General features: G+C 52.6%; 2 protein-coding genes across 2 annotated transcripts; both read left to right on the forward strand.

Moving 5' to 3' along the window:
- Positions 1-4,822: 4,822 nt before the first annotated feature.
- On the forward strand, positions 4,823-9,499 carry NCLIV_050490 (hypothetical protein; the record flags this gene model as incomplete). Its single annotated transcript, XM_003884602.1, has 8 exons — positions 4,823-4,937; positions 5,249-5,340; positions 5,664-5,869; positions 6,224-6,550; positions 6,849-6,909; positions 7,410-7,513; positions 7,779-8,019; positions 8,300-9,499. The coding sequence occupies 8 exons, from the start codon at positions 4,823-4,825 to the stop codon at positions 9,497-9,499; spliced, it is 2,346 nt and encodes a 781-aa protein (XP_003884651.1).
- A 3,708-nt stretch (positions 9,500-13,207) lies between these two features.
- On the forward strand, positions 13,208-17,415 carry NCLIV_050500 (conserved hypothetical protein; the record flags this gene model as incomplete). The annotated part of the gene is made up of 7 exons (XM_003884603.1): positions 13,208-13,303; positions 13,489-13,555; positions 14,363-15,399; positions 15,854-15,977; positions 16,101-16,180; positions 16,782-16,863; positions 17,174-17,415. 7 exons carry the CDS (start codon positions 13,208-13,210, stop codon positions 17,413-17,415), a joined length of 1,728 nt encoding a protein of 575 aa, XP_003884652.1.
- Positions 17,416-20,499: the final 3,084 nt, after the last annotated feature.

Consider the following 20,499-nt stretch of genomic DNA (forward strand, 5'->3'; position numbering starts at 1 on the left):
GAAGAAAAGAAAGAAAAGAAAGGAAGCGAACGGGAGAGGAGGAACGGACTTGGTGAAGAGGCAGAAAAACAGTTCGAAATTCGGCTCCTCTTCTTCTCCACACCAGGACATCTACATCTGTACACCTTTGTATATCTATACAATTATTTATATATACAAATGTATATGACTCTGCAGGAGTATATGTTTGATTATGCAATACGCATATATATGTAGATAGAGGAATGTGCGACATGGAAGAGTTTAGAGAACAGCCGGAGGAGAGGGTAGCCGGCCGCGGAACGCAGAAGAAACCGGCGCTAAGGTCATTTTAGAGAAAAAAGTTTAATTCGTTCCGCCGAGGTCTTGTGTTTCTCGAGATCGCCGATGCGCGCACTTTCTGGCAGGGAGACACGTGTCGTTTTCTGACCCTTGCTGGCGCAGCAATGACCGGCGCTTCTTCTCTTCAAAGGAAAAGGCTGGTTGTCGATTTTGTTTTCTCTTTCCATCGCCGCTGATCGAACTGTCTAGACACACGGCGAGAGCGCGGTCGTTTCGTCGTTGATTCCCTCGACTTTGCGCCTGCATGCACAGGGGACCTTTGTCAGCCTGTGCGCGAACACTCTTTTGGTTCTTGTCCTGTTCCGCAGCCTGCGGCGGCCCTCTCCCCTCAGCCCCAAAACAAAAACGCGGAACTGCAAAAATCCTTCTTTCGCCTTGTCCACACAGGAGAGGCAAGTTTCAGCAGCTTTTCTTCTGCAACTGCGGTGTCCCAAAGCGTGCACACTTGCACACTCAGAGAAAGAATAAAACGGAATTCTGGTGTGCCGATCCCCTCTACAACAGGAAATTACAGTTCCGCAGCGCTTGTGCAGGACTCGAACATGATACACAGCGGCATGCAACTACAGAAAAACCTCTTCCTTTGTTCATAGATAGGTTCAATCAATAGACACAAAAATCTCACAGCGCACTTAACTCCGTGTATATATCCATGTACCTATCCACAAATGTGTATGTATATATGTGTACGTTTATATATATATATATATATATATATGTGTAGATAGAGAAGAGATTAGAGAAACATTCAGATAGAGAAAAGATGAGGGAAGCATACAGATAGAGAAACGCTGAGCTACAAACAGGGACAGAGTTGCACTGGAAGGCAGTAAAAAGGGTGAGGCGAGAAGGTGTCCTCTCCTTATTCAACAGACAAATGGATGCTCCAGCTGCCTTTCTTTGTCTCTTTGTCTTCCTCCCTAACTTTCTCTCTCTCTTGTTCTCTGTCGTACTCTTCCTCGTTCCCCCCCCCCCCCCCCCCCCCTTTTTGATCCTTTCTCTCTCTCTTACTCTCTGTGGCAGTCTTCCTCGTTTCCCCCCTTTTCATCCTTTCTCTCTCTCTTGTGTTGTATGGTACTCTGCCTCTTCTCCCCTCGTTTGATCCTGTCTCTCTCTCTTACTCACTGTGGTAGTCTTCCTCTTTCCCCCCTGTTTTGATCCTTTCTCTCTCTCTTACTCTCTGTGGCAGTCTTCCTTTTTCCCCCCCGTTTTGATCCTTTCTCTTTCTCTTGTTCTGTGTGGTACTCTTCCTCGTTCCCCCCTTTTTCATCCTTTCTCTCTCTCTTGTGCTGTATGGTACTCTGCCTCTTCTCCCCTCGTTTGATCCTGTCTCTCTCTTGTTCTCTCTTTCTCTTTCTTCATCGCTTTTTCTTCATTGCTCTTTCTTCATTGCTCTTTCTTCGTTGATCCTTCATTCTATCTGTAGGCGGCGCTCAAACGACGAGAACTCGTGCCTCTCCTCAGACCCTGTGTTTTGACGGACCTCTTCGTCCTGCCGATGTGCACGAACCAGCGAAGGAACTCGGAAACGCATGCACAGGCGCCAAGCAGAGAGAACTGCTTACAGTTTACGGTTTTCCTAACGACTGAGAGGGAAGCGGACGGAAGTTCCAGTCGGACACTGAAGTTCAAGAAGGCTTCAGGCTGATTGGGGCGTTGCGTTGAATTTTAGCGGATGTGCTGAGTTTGTACTGCTCTAAACATAAGAAGCAAAAGGAGACTGGACGCGATTCGTCCAGTTCCCTCGAAGTTTCTCGTTAGATCAGAATGCTGTCTGTGTCATCTTTCAACTGGAAAGGACGCACCCAGCTCTTTGGTGCGTGTAGGAACGACAAGCCTGCTAGAAAGCCAACGCGTCTGCCTCAACGGCACAACTCCCTCTCTTAATCTCTCTCTCATACTCTTTCTCTCCTATAAAAGAAAGCCAACGCGTCTGCCTCAACGGCACAACTCCCTCTCTTAATCTCTCTCTCATACTCTTTCTCTCCTATCCTCTCCCTCTTATAATTTCTCTATTATTGTTCCTCTCGTAACAGCTCTCTCTTATTCTTTGTCTCATACTCTTTCTCTCCTAACCTCTCTCTCCTATTCTTTGTGTCTTACTCTTTCTGTCCTACTCTCTCTCTCTTACCCTTTCTCTCCTACTCTCTCTCTCTTACCCTTTCTCTCCTACTCTCTCTCTCTTACCCTTTCTCTCCTACTCTCTCTCTCTTACCCTTTCTGTCCTACTCTCTCTCTCTTACCCTTTCTCTCCTACTCTCTCTCTCTTACCCTTTCTCTCCTACTCTCTCTCTCTTACCCTTTCTGTCCTACTCTCTCTCTTATCCTTTCTCTCCTACTCTCTCTCTTTTATTCTTTCTGTCTTAATCTCTCTCTCTTACTCTTTCTCTTCTAATCCCTCTCTCTTACTCTTTCTCTCCTAATCCCTCTCTCTTACTCTTTCTCTCCCTTACTGTGTCTCTCTTGTCCTCTCTCTCCGTTTGATTACCTCTCCCTTTCTCCCTCCTCTGTCTCTTTCTTCTCTCTCTCTTCCTCTGTCTCTTTCTTCTCTCTCTCTTCCTCTGTCTCTCTTCCTCTGTCTCTTTCTTCTCTCTCTCTTCCTCTGTCTCTCTTCCTCTGTCTCTTTCTTCTCTCTTAATCTCCCTCGGTTGCGATCTCTCTCACTTTCGAACTGTATATACACCCTGGGGGAGCGCGCGCGAGACCAGCCCGGGTTGTTCTGCAGAGTTCGAAAGCGGCAGCGAGAGGCTGTCATTCCCGATTTAGAAAAACATCCTTTCTTGTGCGTCTCCGCCTTTCTCATTCACGAGATACACCAACTTTCTGGTCGGCGGGGGCGGATCCAGCACACATGCAACGCTTTTGAGGCGAAGACGCATGCTGGGAAGGCACATGCCGGCTAGCGGGAGGTCTCGAAAAGCCGGAGATCTTCGCGAGGCTCTTTCTGCGAAGTGCGGAGCCTCTTCCTTTAAAAGGTTCTGCCATGTTCTCCCTCCTTCACAAATTTCCAGCACGACTGCTCAGCTTTTAGCGGGCATTTGTTGAAAGAATCGTCTCGTTCTCTCTCTCTTCGCTTCGGGGGCGCTAGACATCTGCGCAGCGTTTCGAGCGAAAGGAGAGAGGCGCGCCAGGAAAAGCGCCAGGAAAAGCGTTTTCTTTTTGATAGTTTCCCCCCTTATTCGCTCCCGAAAACAGGAACATCGCCTATTTTCCCATTTCTTCCTTCTGACGAGGTCGACTGGCGCCGAGCTCCTCAGAGGTCGATCGAGAGCGTGCATGCGGACAGCTTAGCGGCGGTGGCTTTCTCGCCTCTTTCGCGAAATGCCGAGGCGGCGGAGGTCTGTGGAGTGTCTTTGTGGAAAAGAGACTGGACCGCAAACAGAGAGAGAGCGAGAGAAGGATAAACGAAGACCAGTTCGAATCGGAAGCACATCCCCTTTCAACGAGCTCGGAGACAACAACCTCCAAGAAAAAACTGGGAGCGGAACAGGACCCGACCCGTCTTGCTCGATACGTTTCTCCCTGACACACGGATCGAGAACGGAAAGCGAGAAACACTCTGTTTGTTTCCAAGGATTCTGCCAAGTGCATTTCGGAGAGGAGCGGATCGAGGCGGAGCAGCTGTGGAGATTTAGGATTTTCTTCTCTCGAGGTCCAGCTGTGTCTTGTGGGTCAGCGGTCGAGTCTCAGCAACACAGACGTGTGGTCTTTTCTCTTTTGCGTCTCAAAGATCTCCTTCTCGTTTCATCTACTTCTGTTCCCGCTGTACTCATTCGGCGTGGTCTCTTCTTTCTCTCTTCTTTCTCTCGTCTTTCGTCTTTCTCTCTTCTTTTGCATCTGCTCCTTCTCCTGTGTGCTTGCTCTTCCCTCTTCTTGTTTTCGCCTGGCGCGTTTTTCTTCTCGCCTTCTCTCCCTTTCCTTCCTCGCTGGTGCGCAGTGAGCTGCGGAGGCACCATATGCAAACAGAACGAGAACTCCGGAAAGGAATTTCCTCTCCTCCCCTTCCTTTCTCTGTCATCCCTCACGTTCCCCGACTCTCCGTTCTTCTCCGCGGTTTCTTCGTTTTTTTTCTCCTGTTTGCCGTCGTCCTCTTTCATTTTCCGCGTCTCGGTCACAACAGGAATCTTCGGAGGAAGAGCCTTCGCGTTTCCCCCTCTGGATCCTGCCTGCCGGCCTTCCTGAAGGGGAGGCAGCGGCGTCGCCGTTGCCCAGCCGAGGCGCCGATCCTTCCTTCCGAAGGTGGAGACGGGGATTCCGTGATGCTTTCTGAAGAACTCGGGTTTCCGGAAGAACGCGATCAGCCGTGTGAGAGGTCCCTCGGTATCTCCTGTCTCTTCTTTTTGCATAATCTGTGCCTTGTCGCGATCGAGAGAAGAACCGCGCGACAGGCGCAACAACAATGTAGTGAAGGTCTGAGAGAGGAAGCGAGAGAGAGGAAGATAGAGAGCGGAGGAGAGCGAGAGAAAGAGAGAGAGAGGAGGCAGATTGAAGAAGCGACAGCATGCAGACTTTTAAGCAGTTCTGTTCGAACTGGGTGACTCCGGCCCTCCAGTTCGGACAGAGACAGTACGTGATCAACAATCGCACGCTGAGAGAAGAGAGACAGATTTCCGAAGGTGAGCGCGAAAGGAGCAAAAACGACGCACGTGCTGATAGGTCGCGAGAGAGCGGAAGCGGCGATGATGCATCCAGATTTCTGGAACCAGCGAGCGGGCGGCAAAATCCAGTTCTCAAGTTCGAAAGGCGGCGGGGTGGTTCTGCTGCCGAACACGCAGGACCGAACCGGAGACACAGGGAAAGACAGAAACGGAGACACAGGGAAAGACAGAAACGGGGTACAGCTGGTCTCTTTCTCTCTACCTAGACACTGCTCAGTCGCTCTCGACTGTCTTTACAGGTGGATTCGGCTTTGTCTCCTGTGTGCGAGATGTCTCCTCTGGAGAGACATTCGCCTTGAAGCGCATTTTATGCCAAGAAAAAGAGCGCTACCGGCTGGCCCGTGCAGAAGCGAAACTCATGGTGAGTCTTGCGTCTCGTCGCCTTTCTCAGCCAAGTGCCTCAGTCGTTTGCATGCACGCTCTAATCCCTAAGTTTGTAAATCTCTATTCATGTATATATGTATATGTATGTATACTTCTGAACGTGTGCGTGTGTATGGATCTGTAGGTGTGCACCTTTGTGTATTTGGAGGCATACGTTCGTGAACTGTGTACTTTCGTAACGCACTGCTGTCTTTTTGCGTCACCCAGACTCCGCGAGGCAGGCCTTTCACATTTTCCGTGTCTGCTTCGCTTCTCGGTAACAACGTTTCGTGGCGCACGTTTTTTTTCGCACCTCCTCAGGAGTCTCTGCCTCCACATCCGAACATTGTCGGCTTCTTCGGCGCCGCTGTGGAGACGATTGCGGCCACGGCCACGACGGGCTCTGCTCGCGAGGTCCTTCTGCTTCTTGAGCTTTGCGAAGGCGGTCATTTGCTCGATCTTCTCGACAGACATCGCGGCTCTCTCAAAGAAGAGTGGATCCTCCACATCATCAAGGAAATCACCGCGTACGGCGGCCTCCGATTCCAGCTCTCCCCGTCGCTCTGCCCCTGTTTCTCTTTCTGGCGTTTTCTCTTCCTCCTTCTCTCTCTGTTTCTCTCTCTGTCTCTCGCCTTTCCCTTTTTCTTTCTCTCGTCCTTTCTCTTTTTCTTTCTCTCGTCCTTCCTCATTCTCCTTCTTTCCTTCTCTGATTCTGTCTGTGTCTCACTCTGTCTCTCGCCTTTCCCTTTATATCTGTCGCGCGCTCTTCACTCCTGTCTTTCTTCGTCTCGCCTTCTGTCTCCAGTCGTGTCTGGCTGCGGGGGCGGTTTCCGCTGTCCAGCCTCGGGCCTCGTGCTTCGTCTTGCCTGTCTGTGCTTCAGCGGTCTCGCGCATCTTCACTCACAGCCACTGCCTGTTGCACACCGCGACCTGAAGATCGAGAACGTGCTCTGCTGTCCGCGCGCCTCGTCCGACCGACGCGGCGACAGACAAGACAAGCGGGAAGACAAACGAGAAGACAATCGAGACGCCGGAACCGGAGAGAGAAGCGGGGAATCTGTGGAAGGCGCGACGCCGCTCGACTTCTGTTTCAAGCTGTGCGACTTCGGAAGCAGCCATACACGCCAAGTCGATACAGCGCACTGCTCTCGCGAAGAGCTCCTCAGAACAGAGGACGAGATCGAACGCAACACCACTCTCATGTACCGGTAATGCATCTAGAAAAGAAAAAACTGATCCTGGCATCATGCTCGCCAATGTCGAAGCACGCCTCATGTACACACACATTCGTATATATCGGTATACATAAATATATCTATACATATGCTTTTGTGGGCTTCTCACAGAGGTACACAGAGCGACTCATCTAAATGGGAGAAGGGAGGTGTTTTTTTTTTGCACGTAACTCCGTCAGCAGTGGCGAAGAGTGTCCGGAAGGAGAAGAGAGGGAGAGAATGCGGGGACAGGGAAACAGAAAAATTTGAGAAAGTGATGTTGCTGTTACAGGCCTCCTGAGATGGTGGACGTTTACCGCCGCTTCCTCATAGGACCGCAAGTGGATATGTGGGTAAGTTGCTGCGGAAATCCTCTCTCGTCCATCTCTCGCTCCTTTTATAACATTGTTGGATTCTGTTCTGCCGATCTACAGACTCGATCTACCTAGCTTACGCATCTCTCCAATCTGTGTGGCGCATCTATGTAGCCATCGGATCTGACTCTCCTACTCCATCTAACTCTATCCCCCTTATCTGGCGAGCTATCGTGTCTATCTAACGCGTTCATGTCACTGGACGTTTTTTTGTCTAGGTGGAGACGCTTAAGTGTGCACGTCCTGCTTCCCGCTTCACTCCTCTTGCGTGCCTGTATCCATAGACAGGCAGACAGATATCGATATTTGCATTTTTCCTCTAGGTCGACCGGATGCAGCGACGCATTCAGAGGTGCCTGTCCGTACGGAATGTTTGGTCTCCCTCTTCCCTCCTGTTGCGTCAACGTTTTTCCGTCAAAACTCGCGAAGGCTTTGAGCTTTCCGTGTTTTTGCGTCTGCCTCTTCGTTCTCTCCTTCAGATGCTCGGGTGTATTCTTTACACGCTTTGCTTCTACCGTCACCCTTTTCAAGAAGAGTCTTCGCTTGCGATTGCGAACGCGAACTACACAGTCCCAGACAACGAGTAGGCGTCCGTGCGTTTTCTTCCGTGTCCGTTCCCCGTGTGTCTCCACACATCCTGTTTGTCTGTTTCCCTTGCCATTCTCTGTCTTGTGTCTTCTCGCGTGCGCGCTTGTTCTGTTGTCCTCTGTGCTCGTCGCGTGTGCGAACCCGCTCGTTATTCTGCGCGGCTCCTCGCGACCGTCCACTGCATCCCGCCGCGGTTTCGGTGTTTTCCTCCTGCGTTTCACGCCTCCGCTTTTCGGTTTGTCCTTCTTACTGGAAAGCAGATACAGCCAAGAGTTGGTCGAGCTCCTCCACTGGCTGCTGTCCGTCGATCCGAAAGACCGTCCGACGTCCTCGGAGCTGTTGCGGGTGCTTGAGAGCTCGTCGTTTCGGCAAAAAATGCAGGACAGGCGCGAGCGCGTGCGCGAGACACGGCGGAGGGAAGGCGACAAAGCCGGCGGAAAACGCCGCGCAGAGAAGAAGGAGAGGAAGCCCGCTAACGAGCGAGAAGAAAGGAGAGACAAGGTGAGAGACACTGCGCCCTTAAGAAAAAAAGCTCAGGCAAGGGGACGGGGAAACCCCCCGAGAAGGAGCGAGAGGATGCAAAGGACGCCGGGGGGACGTGTAAGGGCTTTAATCGGAAACGGACAAGTTCCAGCGAAAAGCGACACTGGTGCTACGTAACTCCCGGCAGGTGAGAGGCGAGATCGGAAAGGCGCGAACGAGGTAGCATGGTCCCGACGCCGGACGTCTCGTGTGTGCCCTACGCTGGGAAAACAGAGCACTATGTTTGCTTGCTTTGCAGAAAACCGGGCGAACGAACTCCTTTGTTAATGGGCCAGAACAGGCTTTCACCTTTTCGCCATCCACGCCTCCATCAGAGGACCCGTTCTTCCCCTCGAAACCCGCCGCAGACGTCTCCTCGCCTCCGCTCTCCTCCGCGTGTAATTCTAACTCTTCTTCGTCTTCCACTTTCGCTTCTTCGCCCTTCGGAGGTGACTCTGCCTGCGCCTGGTTTCCTTCCTGGGATGTGAGCGAAGACGCCGGAAAGGCGTGGCCGTCGGGGACTGCCTCGCGGCAGGGCGGCGAGGCGTGGAGCGAGGCGACTGTCTTCTGGAGCGGACCTGCGAACGGCGCGAAACAGGCAGAAGTTGACTTCTTCGGACAGGCCTCGGACCCGTTCGAGAAAGAAACGGAAACGCCACCCCTAGACTGGGGGCCGCACACCGTGTCGTGCCCGGAATGGGAAGAAAAAGCAAACCTTTTCGAGACCAGCAACGACGCAGCCGATGCCACGTCTCTCCCTGCCACGTCTGCCCGTGCGGCGCGTCAGGGTAAGGGCGAGGAGAGCGCGCTTTTCGAGGCGAGCGACGTGAGTGGAGCGGCGTGGTCGAGTGGCGACGTGGTAGAGCCCGTCCCCCGCGACGAGGGCTTTCCTCGTGGCGATGTGTCGTCGAGACCGAACTGCCGCGATAAAAAAGGGCGACCGGACGGCCCTCAGAAAGACGGAAAAAAGGTGTGGCCGCAGCCGGCGTTCGACGCGGCTTCCCTAGATACGCCGCCCCGATCTTCTCTCGGAGATCCTTCTTTTTCGTCCAGTGGAAACGACCTGTGTCCCGCGTTTCTTCCCTCGCCTCACGCACCTGGCGGTCCTGGGTCCATCGATCGATCGCCTCAGGCTCGCCCTTCGCAGGCTGTCCCTTCTTCGCCTTCCTCCGCGTTCTCTCGGCGTGTCGTGCAGGCTTCTTCTCCGTTCAACGCACGCGCCGTGTCGCTCTCTTTCCCCCAGCGGTCGCCTGCGGAGGGAGCGCTCGGACCTTCTGCGTCCGCGCTTCCGAGATCTGCAGAGAGCGGCGAAAACGCAAGAGAAGGATCGGCGACAAGCGAGACGCTGCATGCGCCCTTCGATCTTTTCGGCGACTTCCACGCCACATCTGCGGCAGCCGCCGCCGCACACCACGCGGCCGTCCAGGCCCGAGGCAAAAGTCGACTGAAACCTGTGTAGGGCGGAGGCAAAAACAAAACGATGAAAAGAGGAGAGGAAGAGGAAGCGAGGTGAAGGGGAGAGGGAGGAGACTCGAGAGAACGCCTGTGTTGGGGAAAGTGCTTTCAGATGCCTGGAACTTCTCTTCACCGCTACCAGGCTGGGGTCCGGCTCGGTGGCGGGGAGGGTAAGGTCGAGAGGCGTTCTCCTTTTTTTCGCCTTTTTCCGGTGCCGGGAATCTTTCCGGGAAGTCTCAGGTGCCAGTGGCTGGAGACAAGTCTCGGTCGACAACGCTGTACATTTGCAGAGATCGCGATTCGCTGCTTTGAGTTGTTTTGCGGAGGCAACACGCATCGCATGTAAGAGTGGCTACAGAGAGGAGACCGAACGGTTCCCCCCCTTTCCCTCACGCGTTAGCGATGGCGGGAAGACATGAAAGGAGTCACTGGAAATGCCGTATGCTAGAGTCTTTGATTTCCTCACCCGAAGAAGTCCACCACTGCACACTCGCGGTCCTCAGCGCAGTGTCTAGACAGCTGCGTGAGGGTCGCGATGGACACAGGCACCTTTTGTAGAAAACAGCGACAGCCCCGCTTCGACTCCAGTCAACAACTGGCGAAAGAGAGGCTCTGCTTGTTTCCGTGTGTCTCTTTTTTCGTCCCACCACTCCCGTCTGGACCGACTCAAGAGGAAAGCACATTTTCCCGTCCGCATTCGCAGAGGCGCTTCGCGGCACCTCGCAGGTCCTCCCAGTCTGTGTCTTTTTTCTTCGGCGTACGTACACCCTGCGAAAAAGGGGCGCCATCAGGGTCGGCGAGGAGCGGGAGAAGCGCACGTAGAACGAGTGCGTTCGGCTCCAAACATTCCAGAAGAAACCGGCAGGCGTTACCTCTCCTGCAGCGGGAACAGACCTTGACCAGTCCCGGGCGAGAAGCACATTGCGAAAGCCTTTCTCTCGTACGCTGTTCTAAGGGTGGCGAGTCGAGTGAAAACCTTTTCCTTCTTAGATAGAATGTCGCACACTCCAAGAAAGAGTGCAAAGAAACAGCGGCGTTTTCACGCGGTACACACTGCATCGCTCTCTATGGCGTAGGATTTCAGACACCGTCGCCGGGTTCTCTCGGCTGTCGAGGAGCAAAAGAAGCTGCGGCGCGCCTGGTGAATCGGCATCCTGAGGACACTGGCGTGTATGTACACTGACACACGCTTTTCAGGGTTTTGGAGACTTCTCTTCTGGCTTTTGCGAAGTCGACGCAAGAAAAATTGGCATGCGCCACCTTCGTTCAGAGTGCCGGAGGGAGGAGCGGTGAAACATTCGGTCCCACCCGCGTCGCCGTTTCCCAGTGCTCGCTCACCACAAACAGCAGAAACAAAGAGAGCGAAGAGCGCCGCCTCAGCTGTAGAGACAGGTATCAGCAAGAATATCTAGCTACATTATATATATATATATATCTGTACACCTTCAAACATTCATCTAGCCATACATATATGCATATATATATATATATATATATAAAATTTTGCATATAAGTACTTACGTGCATCCGTGCATGCACATGAGGGTGTGTATCTGTATAGGTACACATTTCTTTATATATACATGTGTATGGCTGCATATACAGATATCTGTACGCATCTAGATAGAGCGAGAAGGACGTGGAGGCTCGTGAGGGTGGACGAGAGCGGGTACCACGAGAAGAGTGCCTGGCGGCGTGAGCTTTAGAAGTTCAAGCGTGTTTCTTTCTCCAGAGTGTGCTCGAGACCTTCGAGAGCCCGCAAGGCATCGTTTGTGTTAGAGGCCCTAGCAGATAGACGCAAAGGGGTTTCCCGTACACAGAAAGAAAAGGACAGAAACTTAGAGACTATTCCTCGCATCGACGGCGCATGCGCATGCACACACGCCGACTGGGCAGTGTAGAGGGGCTCTACTCTGCGTTTTTTGAGAGATTTCTTGTTTCCAGGAAGAAGTAATTTGTCTTAATCCGTTTCCTTTTATATCTCACATCTTGGCTTTCTCAGTTCCGACCCTGCTTTGCGGCCAGCCGTTCTTTTGCTTCCTTTTTTTCGCTCGCCTCTCCTCACTCTTTGTTTTCTGCCGACCCCGAGCGCTCACTGCAGCCTTCTCTATGTATACTCAGTCCACTTTCGACTCTCCTTTCCGAGGCAACCAAAAGCTCAGAGTGCAACGACCACCATGAAAGTGAGAGCGTTCGCAGAAATCTTCGCTCCGTGAGACTGCATGCGCCTCCCCAGACGCCCGCACAGGCTCGGGCCACGGAAAAAGGACGAAAGAAAAGGAAGAGGAAGGCAGAAAAGGGCGTTTGTCGCTGTGCTTGGCATTCTTCCCTTACTTGCGTGAAAGTGAACGGGAAATTTTCGGCTGGCAACTAGTCTCCGGTGTACGTACACCCGGAGACTCTCGCCCAGCTCACCCTAAGAACTGCATGCCTTGACCGTCGGCATTTTCCACAGAGTCTTGCATTTCAGAGAAAAGCGAAAGGAGGGAAAATGGCAAAGGCTCTTCTTTCCCGATCCCTCCTTTCTCGTGGAGGACTAAGGTCGAGACTCACGCAGAGACAGCGTACACCGCGGCTCTCGTCTTCGTCGAGCTCGCCCACCGCCGTCTCGTTCTCCGCTTCTTTTTCTTCTGAGGCTTTTCCTCGATTTCGACCTTTCCTGCTGCCTCGTGATTTCCGGCCTCTTCACGTCCCCTCTCCACTTTCCTTCTCTTATTTCTCTTCTGCGCGCTCTTCTCGTTTCTCGCCTTCTCGTTCTCAGGCAACATCGTTCACAAATTTTCTGCTTTCTTCGACCGCCGGAACCCTGGAGTCTCTGCGCACAGGCTCTGCCTCCCCTTGCCTCTCCACTCGCGCGTTCTCTTCCCTCCGACAGCCTCTCTTCTGTTGCAAGCGCAAGGCGAAAAACCGTCTTTTCGAGTCAGTCCGGATTTTTTCTCTTTCCAAGTTGGCCGCCGCTTCTCCACCCTGTTCTCTGCGATCGCCCCTCTCCCGCCATCATCCCTTTTCTGTGCCTTCTCCCCTGTATCCGTCCTCTCCTCGCTTTCCTCCTGCTTTCTGCTCAGCTCTCGCGCCGCCGCCCTCGCAGGTCGTCTCACTTTCCCGCTCATCGTCTCTGTTGACAGCCTGTCCTGTCTTGTGCTTCTCGTCGTCCTCTCTCTCTTCTGTCTCTTCTTCGCCCAGCCTTCCGGCAGCTCCTTCGTCATGGTCTCTCTGGTTTTTTCCTGTAACTCCCTCTTCCTCATCGACCACACCTCAAGAGCTTCTTCGTCTCCCTGCATCTCCGTCTCCTTCCTCTCCTTCCTCTTCGTCTTCTGAGAGTGCAGATGCGGAGAGCGTTTCTTCGCGTTTGCGAGAGGGACGAGCCGCTGGAGCGACTGGCCTCGCACGACACGGCACTGTGAGAACGCAGGAGTCCCCTCCAATCACCAGTCTGTCAGTTGGGCGCTATCACGGCGCATGCGTGGTTCACGGCCAGGTTTTGTCTTTCGGGAAATCCAACGCCAAAGGACAGCTGGGTTCCACGCAGGCTGCGTCGCCTATCCTGTCGTCTTCTCTCCTCTCGCCTTTCTCTGCTCTCCTCTCGTTCTTCTCCGCCGCGCCGCCCTTCTCTCTGATTCAAGTGGATCCCCCCGAAGGCGGCTGGCGAGGAAAAGTCGTGAAAGTTGCCTGCGGCGCAACACACGCCTGCGCGCTCACAGACCTCGGGTATATGTACACCTGGGGAGCCCCCTCGGGCATTTTTCAAGGCAGTCCACTGGGCTTGGGCGATGGACGCCGCCGAGTCCGGCCGACTCTGGTTTCTTCGGTCAGTCAAAGTTGCTTCCTCTGCATGAAAGAAAACCCCCTCTCTGTCTTTTCGTTGCGACCGGCAGAAGCGCATGCCGACCGTTGCGCAAGTCCCTTTTTCCTTTTCCTCTCTTCTTCGCAACACTTTCTGTTCCTGCTCATGTTCCACTGAGTCTGTTTTTTTCCCTTGCGCGCGTTTTTCAGTTCGTCCGAGCGAGGGAACACGTCGAGAACGTCGCGTGCGGGCCTTCCTGGACTCTCTGCTCAACCCGTAGGTGATGCTTCCCTCGTCTCTCCATCCCAAATTTCGCCACACTTGTCAAACAGATTGGTCATTCGAAAAGCTCTCGACGGCCCTACCCACGCTTCAAAAACACCTGCATATCTTTATGTGCTGATATATATATATATATATGCATATATATATACATATATATATATATATGTATATATATATATATATATATATGCATATATATATATATATATGTATATATGTATATATATATATGTATATATGCATATATATATGCATATATATATGTATATATATATGTATGTATGTATTTGTACAGGGGCATCGACTTTTGGCCTTTTTTCACTGGTAGTGTGCACTTGCACCTGTGTGTAGATTAGAAGACAAATCTTGAGGCTTCTGCCTTCATTCTAGAGGCGAGAAGGGGGAGAAAGCTCGGGAGATGCGTGTTTGCAGTCTCTCCCCGTTTTGCTGTTTTCTCTTCACGACGGCGCTGGTCACGTTGAAAAAGAATTTTCTGTTGCGAGCGCGACGAGGATGTGCAGTTCGCCTCCACTTCTCATTGATGCTTCTTGACTTGTGTTTGCGTAGGTTTGCTCGTTCGTTTAATTTTTCGTGGCACTCGTTGAAAGTAACGAAAGGAGACCTTTGGGGTTTTTCCTTCGGGGCGGCATCCGCCCATACCCTTGTTCGCTTCTGTTCTCGCCCTGTTCTCACTTTTTCGAATCCCTTCCCTGCCTCCCACGTCTCGTCCCCGTTCTTGTTTCTTCTCTCCTCTCGCACTTTATTCTTTCCGGTTTTGGCGCTTTCCTGTTCTTTCAGGCAGCAACCGGGTGTACGCGTCGGGCTCGTCAGACTTTGGTGTGACAGGTCGTGGCGCGACTGGGAGTTCTTCCGTCTTTCAGGAAATCGAGTTTTTTCACTCTGTTCTTCGCCCCTCTGCTCCATCCTCTCTGGCCGCTTCGTCCGCTAGCCTTTCGGCTGCCTTCCCGTCTTTTCCCCACCCCGCATCCGCGGCCGTGCCTCCTCCAGGTGTACATACACCTGGGCGACTGGCCCGCGATGGTGCCGAGGCGCATGCAGCCAGCGAAATGTCCTCTGCCGCCGCAGCTGGTTCGACCTTTTCCTCGCCTGCTTTCGCGTCCTTTGGGGCTTCCGCTCAGGGCCTCACAGCTGCAGAGATGCAGGCGCAGTTGGTGGGCCACCTTCCAGCGCATTTGCGCGAGCGGCTGTCTGAGTGCGGATCTGGCGACGGCACGCCGCCGCACGCGAGGAAAAACGCGCACCCGCAGGTCTTCGTCCCTTCCCCACGCGTCCCCACGAGGAAGGAGGCCGTGGAGAGCGCGCATCCGTCCGTGGCAATGGGCAAGCGAGCAGACGCTGTTCCCTTTCCTCAAAGGGGACATGACGCACGCGACCTCCGAGGTGCACGTACACCCGAGAGCGACAGAGCTAGCCAGACCTCAGGGACACCGTCAGCCTCTTTTCGTGGGCGACGGCGGGAGGATGGCAGCGCAGCCGAGGGGACTGTTGCGCTTTGCCGCGAACCACGAGAGGTCGACAAGAAACTTGCGAGTTTCTCTGGTGTGGCTCAGCAGGACGAAAGAGCACGACGTGGTCTACCCTGCAGAAAGCCCCTCGAGGCGAGCGCGGAAGAATCCAGGCACGCAGAGGCAGGAGAGACGCGCACAAGGGGCGACTCCGACCCGCTCTATCGCGGAGAACTGCAGAGCAAAACGCACACGAAAGTGCGACACATGAGCTGTGGCGCGTGGCACTCTCTCCTCGCCACCGACGACGGCCGTCTGTGGGCTTGGGGCCGAAATGAAGATGGCCAGCTCGGCAGAGAAGTCGAGGCGGTAAGAACCCAGACGTGAAAGGCGCGGTTTCTGCGTTTCCGGGCTTCTCTCGCCTTTTTCTTGTTCGTGCCTGACAAACGCGTCGCACTCTCACTCAACCCCGCAACCACGTCGCGTTCTCCCAGTGTACGCATTCACCCATAAATGTATATATGTTTGTACAGATAAGTTCTTGCATATGTATGTTTTCACACGTATGTTTGTATATGTATATTTCCAGACCCATGTGGATGGGAAAATGTGCATGGGGCCTTTTGTGGATTCTTCTCGGCGCGGACGGTCAATCGCGGACAGGCTGGAATCCGCCGAAGTCGAGAAAGGAGTCGCGACAGAGGAACTTCTTTCGCGCCGCGCTGGGAGTCTTGCCGTGCGCATGTGCCACGGACCTTTTGCGGCGACCGTCCTCACCGTCTGTCTTGTTCTCTCTCTTGTTCTCTCTCTCCTTTGCCTTTAGACGGCAATGACAGGGGCGAGTGTCTCTTTCTCGCCCTACCCGGTGCTAATTCACGCGCTCCTGCGTGGCGGCGCACGCGCCGTTCAGGTGGCGGGAGGCTCAAGTCAATCGTTTGCTCTCGCAGGTAAAAAAGCTCGGGAAAAGCGATTTTTATCGAACGCGTGGGAGGCTTGTCCACACCGCTGTTTCCACACATACTCCCCAGAAAAAGCAGCGCGTCGCTCTGTTGCTGTCCTTACGTGTTCAGAGGACGGCGCTCTGCATGCGTGGGGAGGCAGCTGGGGAAGACAGCCAGTGGCCATGGCGCTGCATCCCAGATTTGATAAGGTGAGATGGAAAGGAGAGAGCGCGAACTCTAGGAGAACGCGAAATGCACAGAGAAAAAAGGGAAAGATTGAAACCAACTGGATGCACGCACTCCACCTGGCACCTTCTGGGGACGCGTCACCCACTGCAGCTTACACACCTAGATAGATAAGCAGACCGACACAGATCTAGCTACAGGTAGATAGATAAAGATAGAAATAGAGAGATAAAGAAACGAAATAGATAAAGATAGGAAGGGAGAGATAAGGATAGGAATAGGTAGATCAAGATAGAAAGTGAGAGATAAACTTTCATAGATAGGTGGCTAGATAGACTTGGAGAGACTTAGATAGGTAGGTAAAGGTAGAAATAGGTAGAAGTAGATTGGTAGGAAGACAGATAGGGGAGATAAAGATTCCGATATTTAAGGGAATAGGTGCATAGATGTATGGGTGTTTTTGGTCCGGCCTCCTCGATGGCTGGGTATATAGGCCTCGATGACGAGAGCCTTTGAAGCAGCCACGTGGTTGCCTGATGCCGAAAAACAGAGTTTTTCGTGGCAAACACAATTCGCTAGTCTGCCAAGCACCGATGTGTCTATCGTTTTGTGTTTTTCCTGCAGAGCCCGATAAAGGGGAAAGTCACCAAGCTCGCAGCTGGGTGGGAGGAGCGCGCAGGCGAAGATTACGCTGTCGCCGTCACAGGTGTGTCTTTTCGTTTTCCCATCGAGTCTCAAAAGCAGACTTTGTAATTGTCTCCCTTTCCTTGCGCATTTCTTCCTGCGTTTCGATTACTCTTTCTTGTCCTCCTTCACTGTGTCGTTGCCGGCTTCTCTGTGACCCTGTCGGTGTGCCTTTCTTCTGCCTTTTCTGCGGTTCGTTGCTCCTCTTTTTCTTCTGTTTGTTTGCGTGCTGGTTTTCCTACGCGGTTCTCGCTCGCACACCCGCCGCTTTTCTGTCGCAGCTGGTTCTGGATTCGTCTTCCACTTGTTTCCTTCTCTTTTCCGGTCCTCAGATGCCGGCGACCTCTACGTCTGGGGCTGCGCCCCGGCCGCCTCGTTCCGCGCGGCGCAGGCTGTTCCCTCAGTTCTTGGCGCCGAGAAGAAGAGCGAGGAGAGCGCGCATGCGGAAGAAGAGTTGCAAGGAAGGCGAGACAAAGATCCCGTGAAAATCGACAGAAGGAAACTTTTTGGTGGCGGCGCAGTGCGCGATGTCGCCTGTGGGCCTCTCGGAATTCTCGTCCTCGTCGAGCATTGAACAGCAGACCTGAGCGGGGTGTTCGTTCTCCCGGGAGTTTCGATCTTCTGTTTTTCTCCGACTCGTTTGCTTTCCTTGATCTTTGCAATTTTCACGCAAAGCGGGTGCTACCGTCTTCTCTCCTCTTGTTTTTGTGACCTCCGACTCCCCTCCTTTCACCCCCCCCCCCTGTGTCCTGGCCGGTCTATCCACGCGGCCGTTCTCCACCCCCCCCCCCCTCCCACGTGGTCTCCTTTCTCTCTCTCTGTCGTCGTTCTCTCTATTTCTCTCTCTCTCCCTCTGTTTCTCTCTCTTTCTCTCTCCCCCTCTTTCTCTACCTTTCTATCTTGTTACATCTTTGTTTATCCGATATCGCTTTCTCTCTGGTTATCTTTCTTGCTTGTCTCTTGTTTCTCCTGTGTCATGGTTATTGCTTCTCGGCCTCTTTGCCGTGTTGAGGCTCTCGAAAGAGGGAAGGCGGAAGGAAGGCGACGAGGACACCACCTGAGGCTGCGTTCATCCGTAGGGCGTTTCGCCCCGCAAAGACGAGAATCGCGAAATGCTCATAACGCCAGGAGCAAAGAGTGTGTCAAACGCACAGCGTTGTCCGCAGTGAAGCGCAGTCAGCGCTTTATCAGAAGGGGTTTGGCCCGTACGGCGCCGAAAAGTTTGGGAGAGAACTTGGAAGGCGGCAGCCTTTCCACCTTCGAACAAGGAACGCATCCTCTGCAGTGGGGTGGCTCTTACACACGCAGGCCTGTCTTTTCGTCTCGATATAGAAGGACTTGAAAAGATACAGATCATAGTTTGTTGAACACGCGTTTTAAACTCCGCTGGTTTGTTGAAACAGCTAGCGTAATCGCAGTCGTTCTGATAGGTCGAGCATCGCTGAGGAGATTCAGTTTCTGCAGCAGAGAGAGAGAAGCGTTTCAGCTGTGGGTTGGGCTCTGTGTTTCTCCTGGCGGGGCGGTCGCCCCAGGACCGTTTCTTTAGCCTTCAAAGAGCCTGACAGCGAGATTTGGGGCATTTCCTTTCCAAGGAAGAGTAAATACAAACATACGCGCAGAAAAGACGATCGATCAAATGGAAAAGAAATCGTTTTACCTCAAGCACAGCTTGTTGCGCTGGACTCCCCGGGCGATGATGATCACACTCACATCTGCGTCGTCTTTTCTGGCGCTGCTCATACGAGTCACTACATTGACATTCAAACGAAAACTTGCATCCAAGAGCCCAGGCAAAGGAGCGACACACATCCCAACAAAGCGCCTGACTGGCGTGACGCCTTTTTCAGCACTCCGAATATTAGCCGAGACATCGATGCAGAAACAAATATCTGGGATGTCACACGTTCACACAAAGCGGACTGTCCCAATACACCAAACTCCCAATATGTATACAAATACAAACCCTTATCATATATATATATATATATATATAGCGCAAACCCTGATCATATATATATATATATATATAAATATGTGCAAAGAGGAAGAAGATGCGACGAGAGGAGACATGCCACAGGCGCCTTCACGAGACATGCGGGTCTGTGTTTTTCGTTGAATCTGTCTGCAGTCCTTCTTCTTCTATCTCGCTGCACAGCCTCTGGTTGTGGCAAGACAGGGTACTCTCAAATGTACAGGCGGAGCGATGGAGAGAACGAGAAGACACGACGAAGAGAAATGCACAAAAGGGAGGGGTGAAGAGCCAGAAAAGAGAAGGAGCCGGACAGATGGGCATGAAGTAAGAGAAGGAGAACCAGTGGAGATAAGCGAGAGAAAAAAGATAGAGCAGGAAAACAGAGAAAGGAGATAGAGCAGGAAAACAGAGAAAAGCGAGAGAGAGAACATGAGAAGAGAGGAAGAGAAGTGAGAGAGAACATGAAAAGAGAGATAAACAACGAGAGGGAGCAGGAGAGAGAAAGAGAGAGATCAAGACAGTGAGAGGGGTACGCGGATAGCTACACTGTGTGCGGTCAGGCGCCAAAATGGAGTCTGTTTCTGAGAAGAGTTCACTTTAGCAGTTTTTTCTTTGTGTGTGGTTTTTCCTCATGAAACGGCAAAGAAGGGCCGTTTTTGTACAAAAGTAGAAACGTTTTTCCTGGAGATACTGAGGCACAAATTGAGGAGGGTTCGCCTGTTCGAGTGAATAGGAGAAGTCGACGAGAAAAGAAGAGCGGCCCCTGGTGCGAATTGCACGGTTGTTCTTGCTTTTCGTTCCTCTTCTCTTTTTTCTCTCCTTTTTCTCTCTCCTTTCTTCTTTCTTTTTCTCCCTTTCTTCTCTCTTTTCCTCCTCTGTATCTTTTTATGCACTCATAGGCTGGCCCTCCAAAACGTCTCGTGAGGACCTTCACTTCACTTGCATGCGTTACGCTCTTGGCGACTTGCTTCGCTGTTGTCTGATCCTTCGATTTGCCTGTCTTTCTCTGCATTTTTCTCTCCTTACGGTTGCGCATATTCTTGTGCAGTTCGTCTTCCGGAGTCGTAGGAGACATCCCTAGCCGTCTCCTCTTTCTGCTTCCTTGCTCTTACTCTCTCTTTCAGTGTCTCGCGTCTCTTTCTCTTCCTTTTTAGCTCCTCGCCCTCTTCTTTATTCTCACCTCACTGCTCCTTCCTCGTCCAAAAGAACGCGCAATCGCGTTTTCTCCAATTCCCTTCTCTACACCCGCTGCCTATCTCTCGAGAGAAAGTGCGCCTGTGCTCCTCCTCTTATTTCCCTCCCTTTCGTCTTCCTCTCAGCTTCTCTGTCTTCCTCTTCCAGAGAAAAACTTCGAAGATTTCCCTCTCTACTTTTTCCGTTTCCATGTCTTCGCTGCTCAGCGAGAGATCTTAGCCGCCTGGTCTGTTGTCTCCGTGTTTCTTTCCTTTTCTCGTCCTGGACGCTACTAGAGAGGCTGCCTCGTCACCTTCTCCCGCCTCTCTCTCTTTTCCGGAGAGTGCAAAGCCAGAGCATGCGAGCCGTTCTTCGCACCTTTCCCCTTCTCAAGAGAGAGATCGTAATCGACTTGTCAAGGAAGCTCGCGCCGTGCGTCTCTCTCCAGAAGTCGGCATTCCACAACGTCGTCTCCGCAAACAGCCGGAGGCCGAGCGCACGCGGACCTTCCTC

Source organism: Neospora caninum, chromosome X, assembly GCF_000208865.1.
Source record: "Neospora caninum Liverpool complete genome, chromosome X".
NCBI lineage: Eukaryota > Apicomplexa > Conoidasida > Eucoccidiorida > Sarcocystidae > Neospora > Neospora caninum.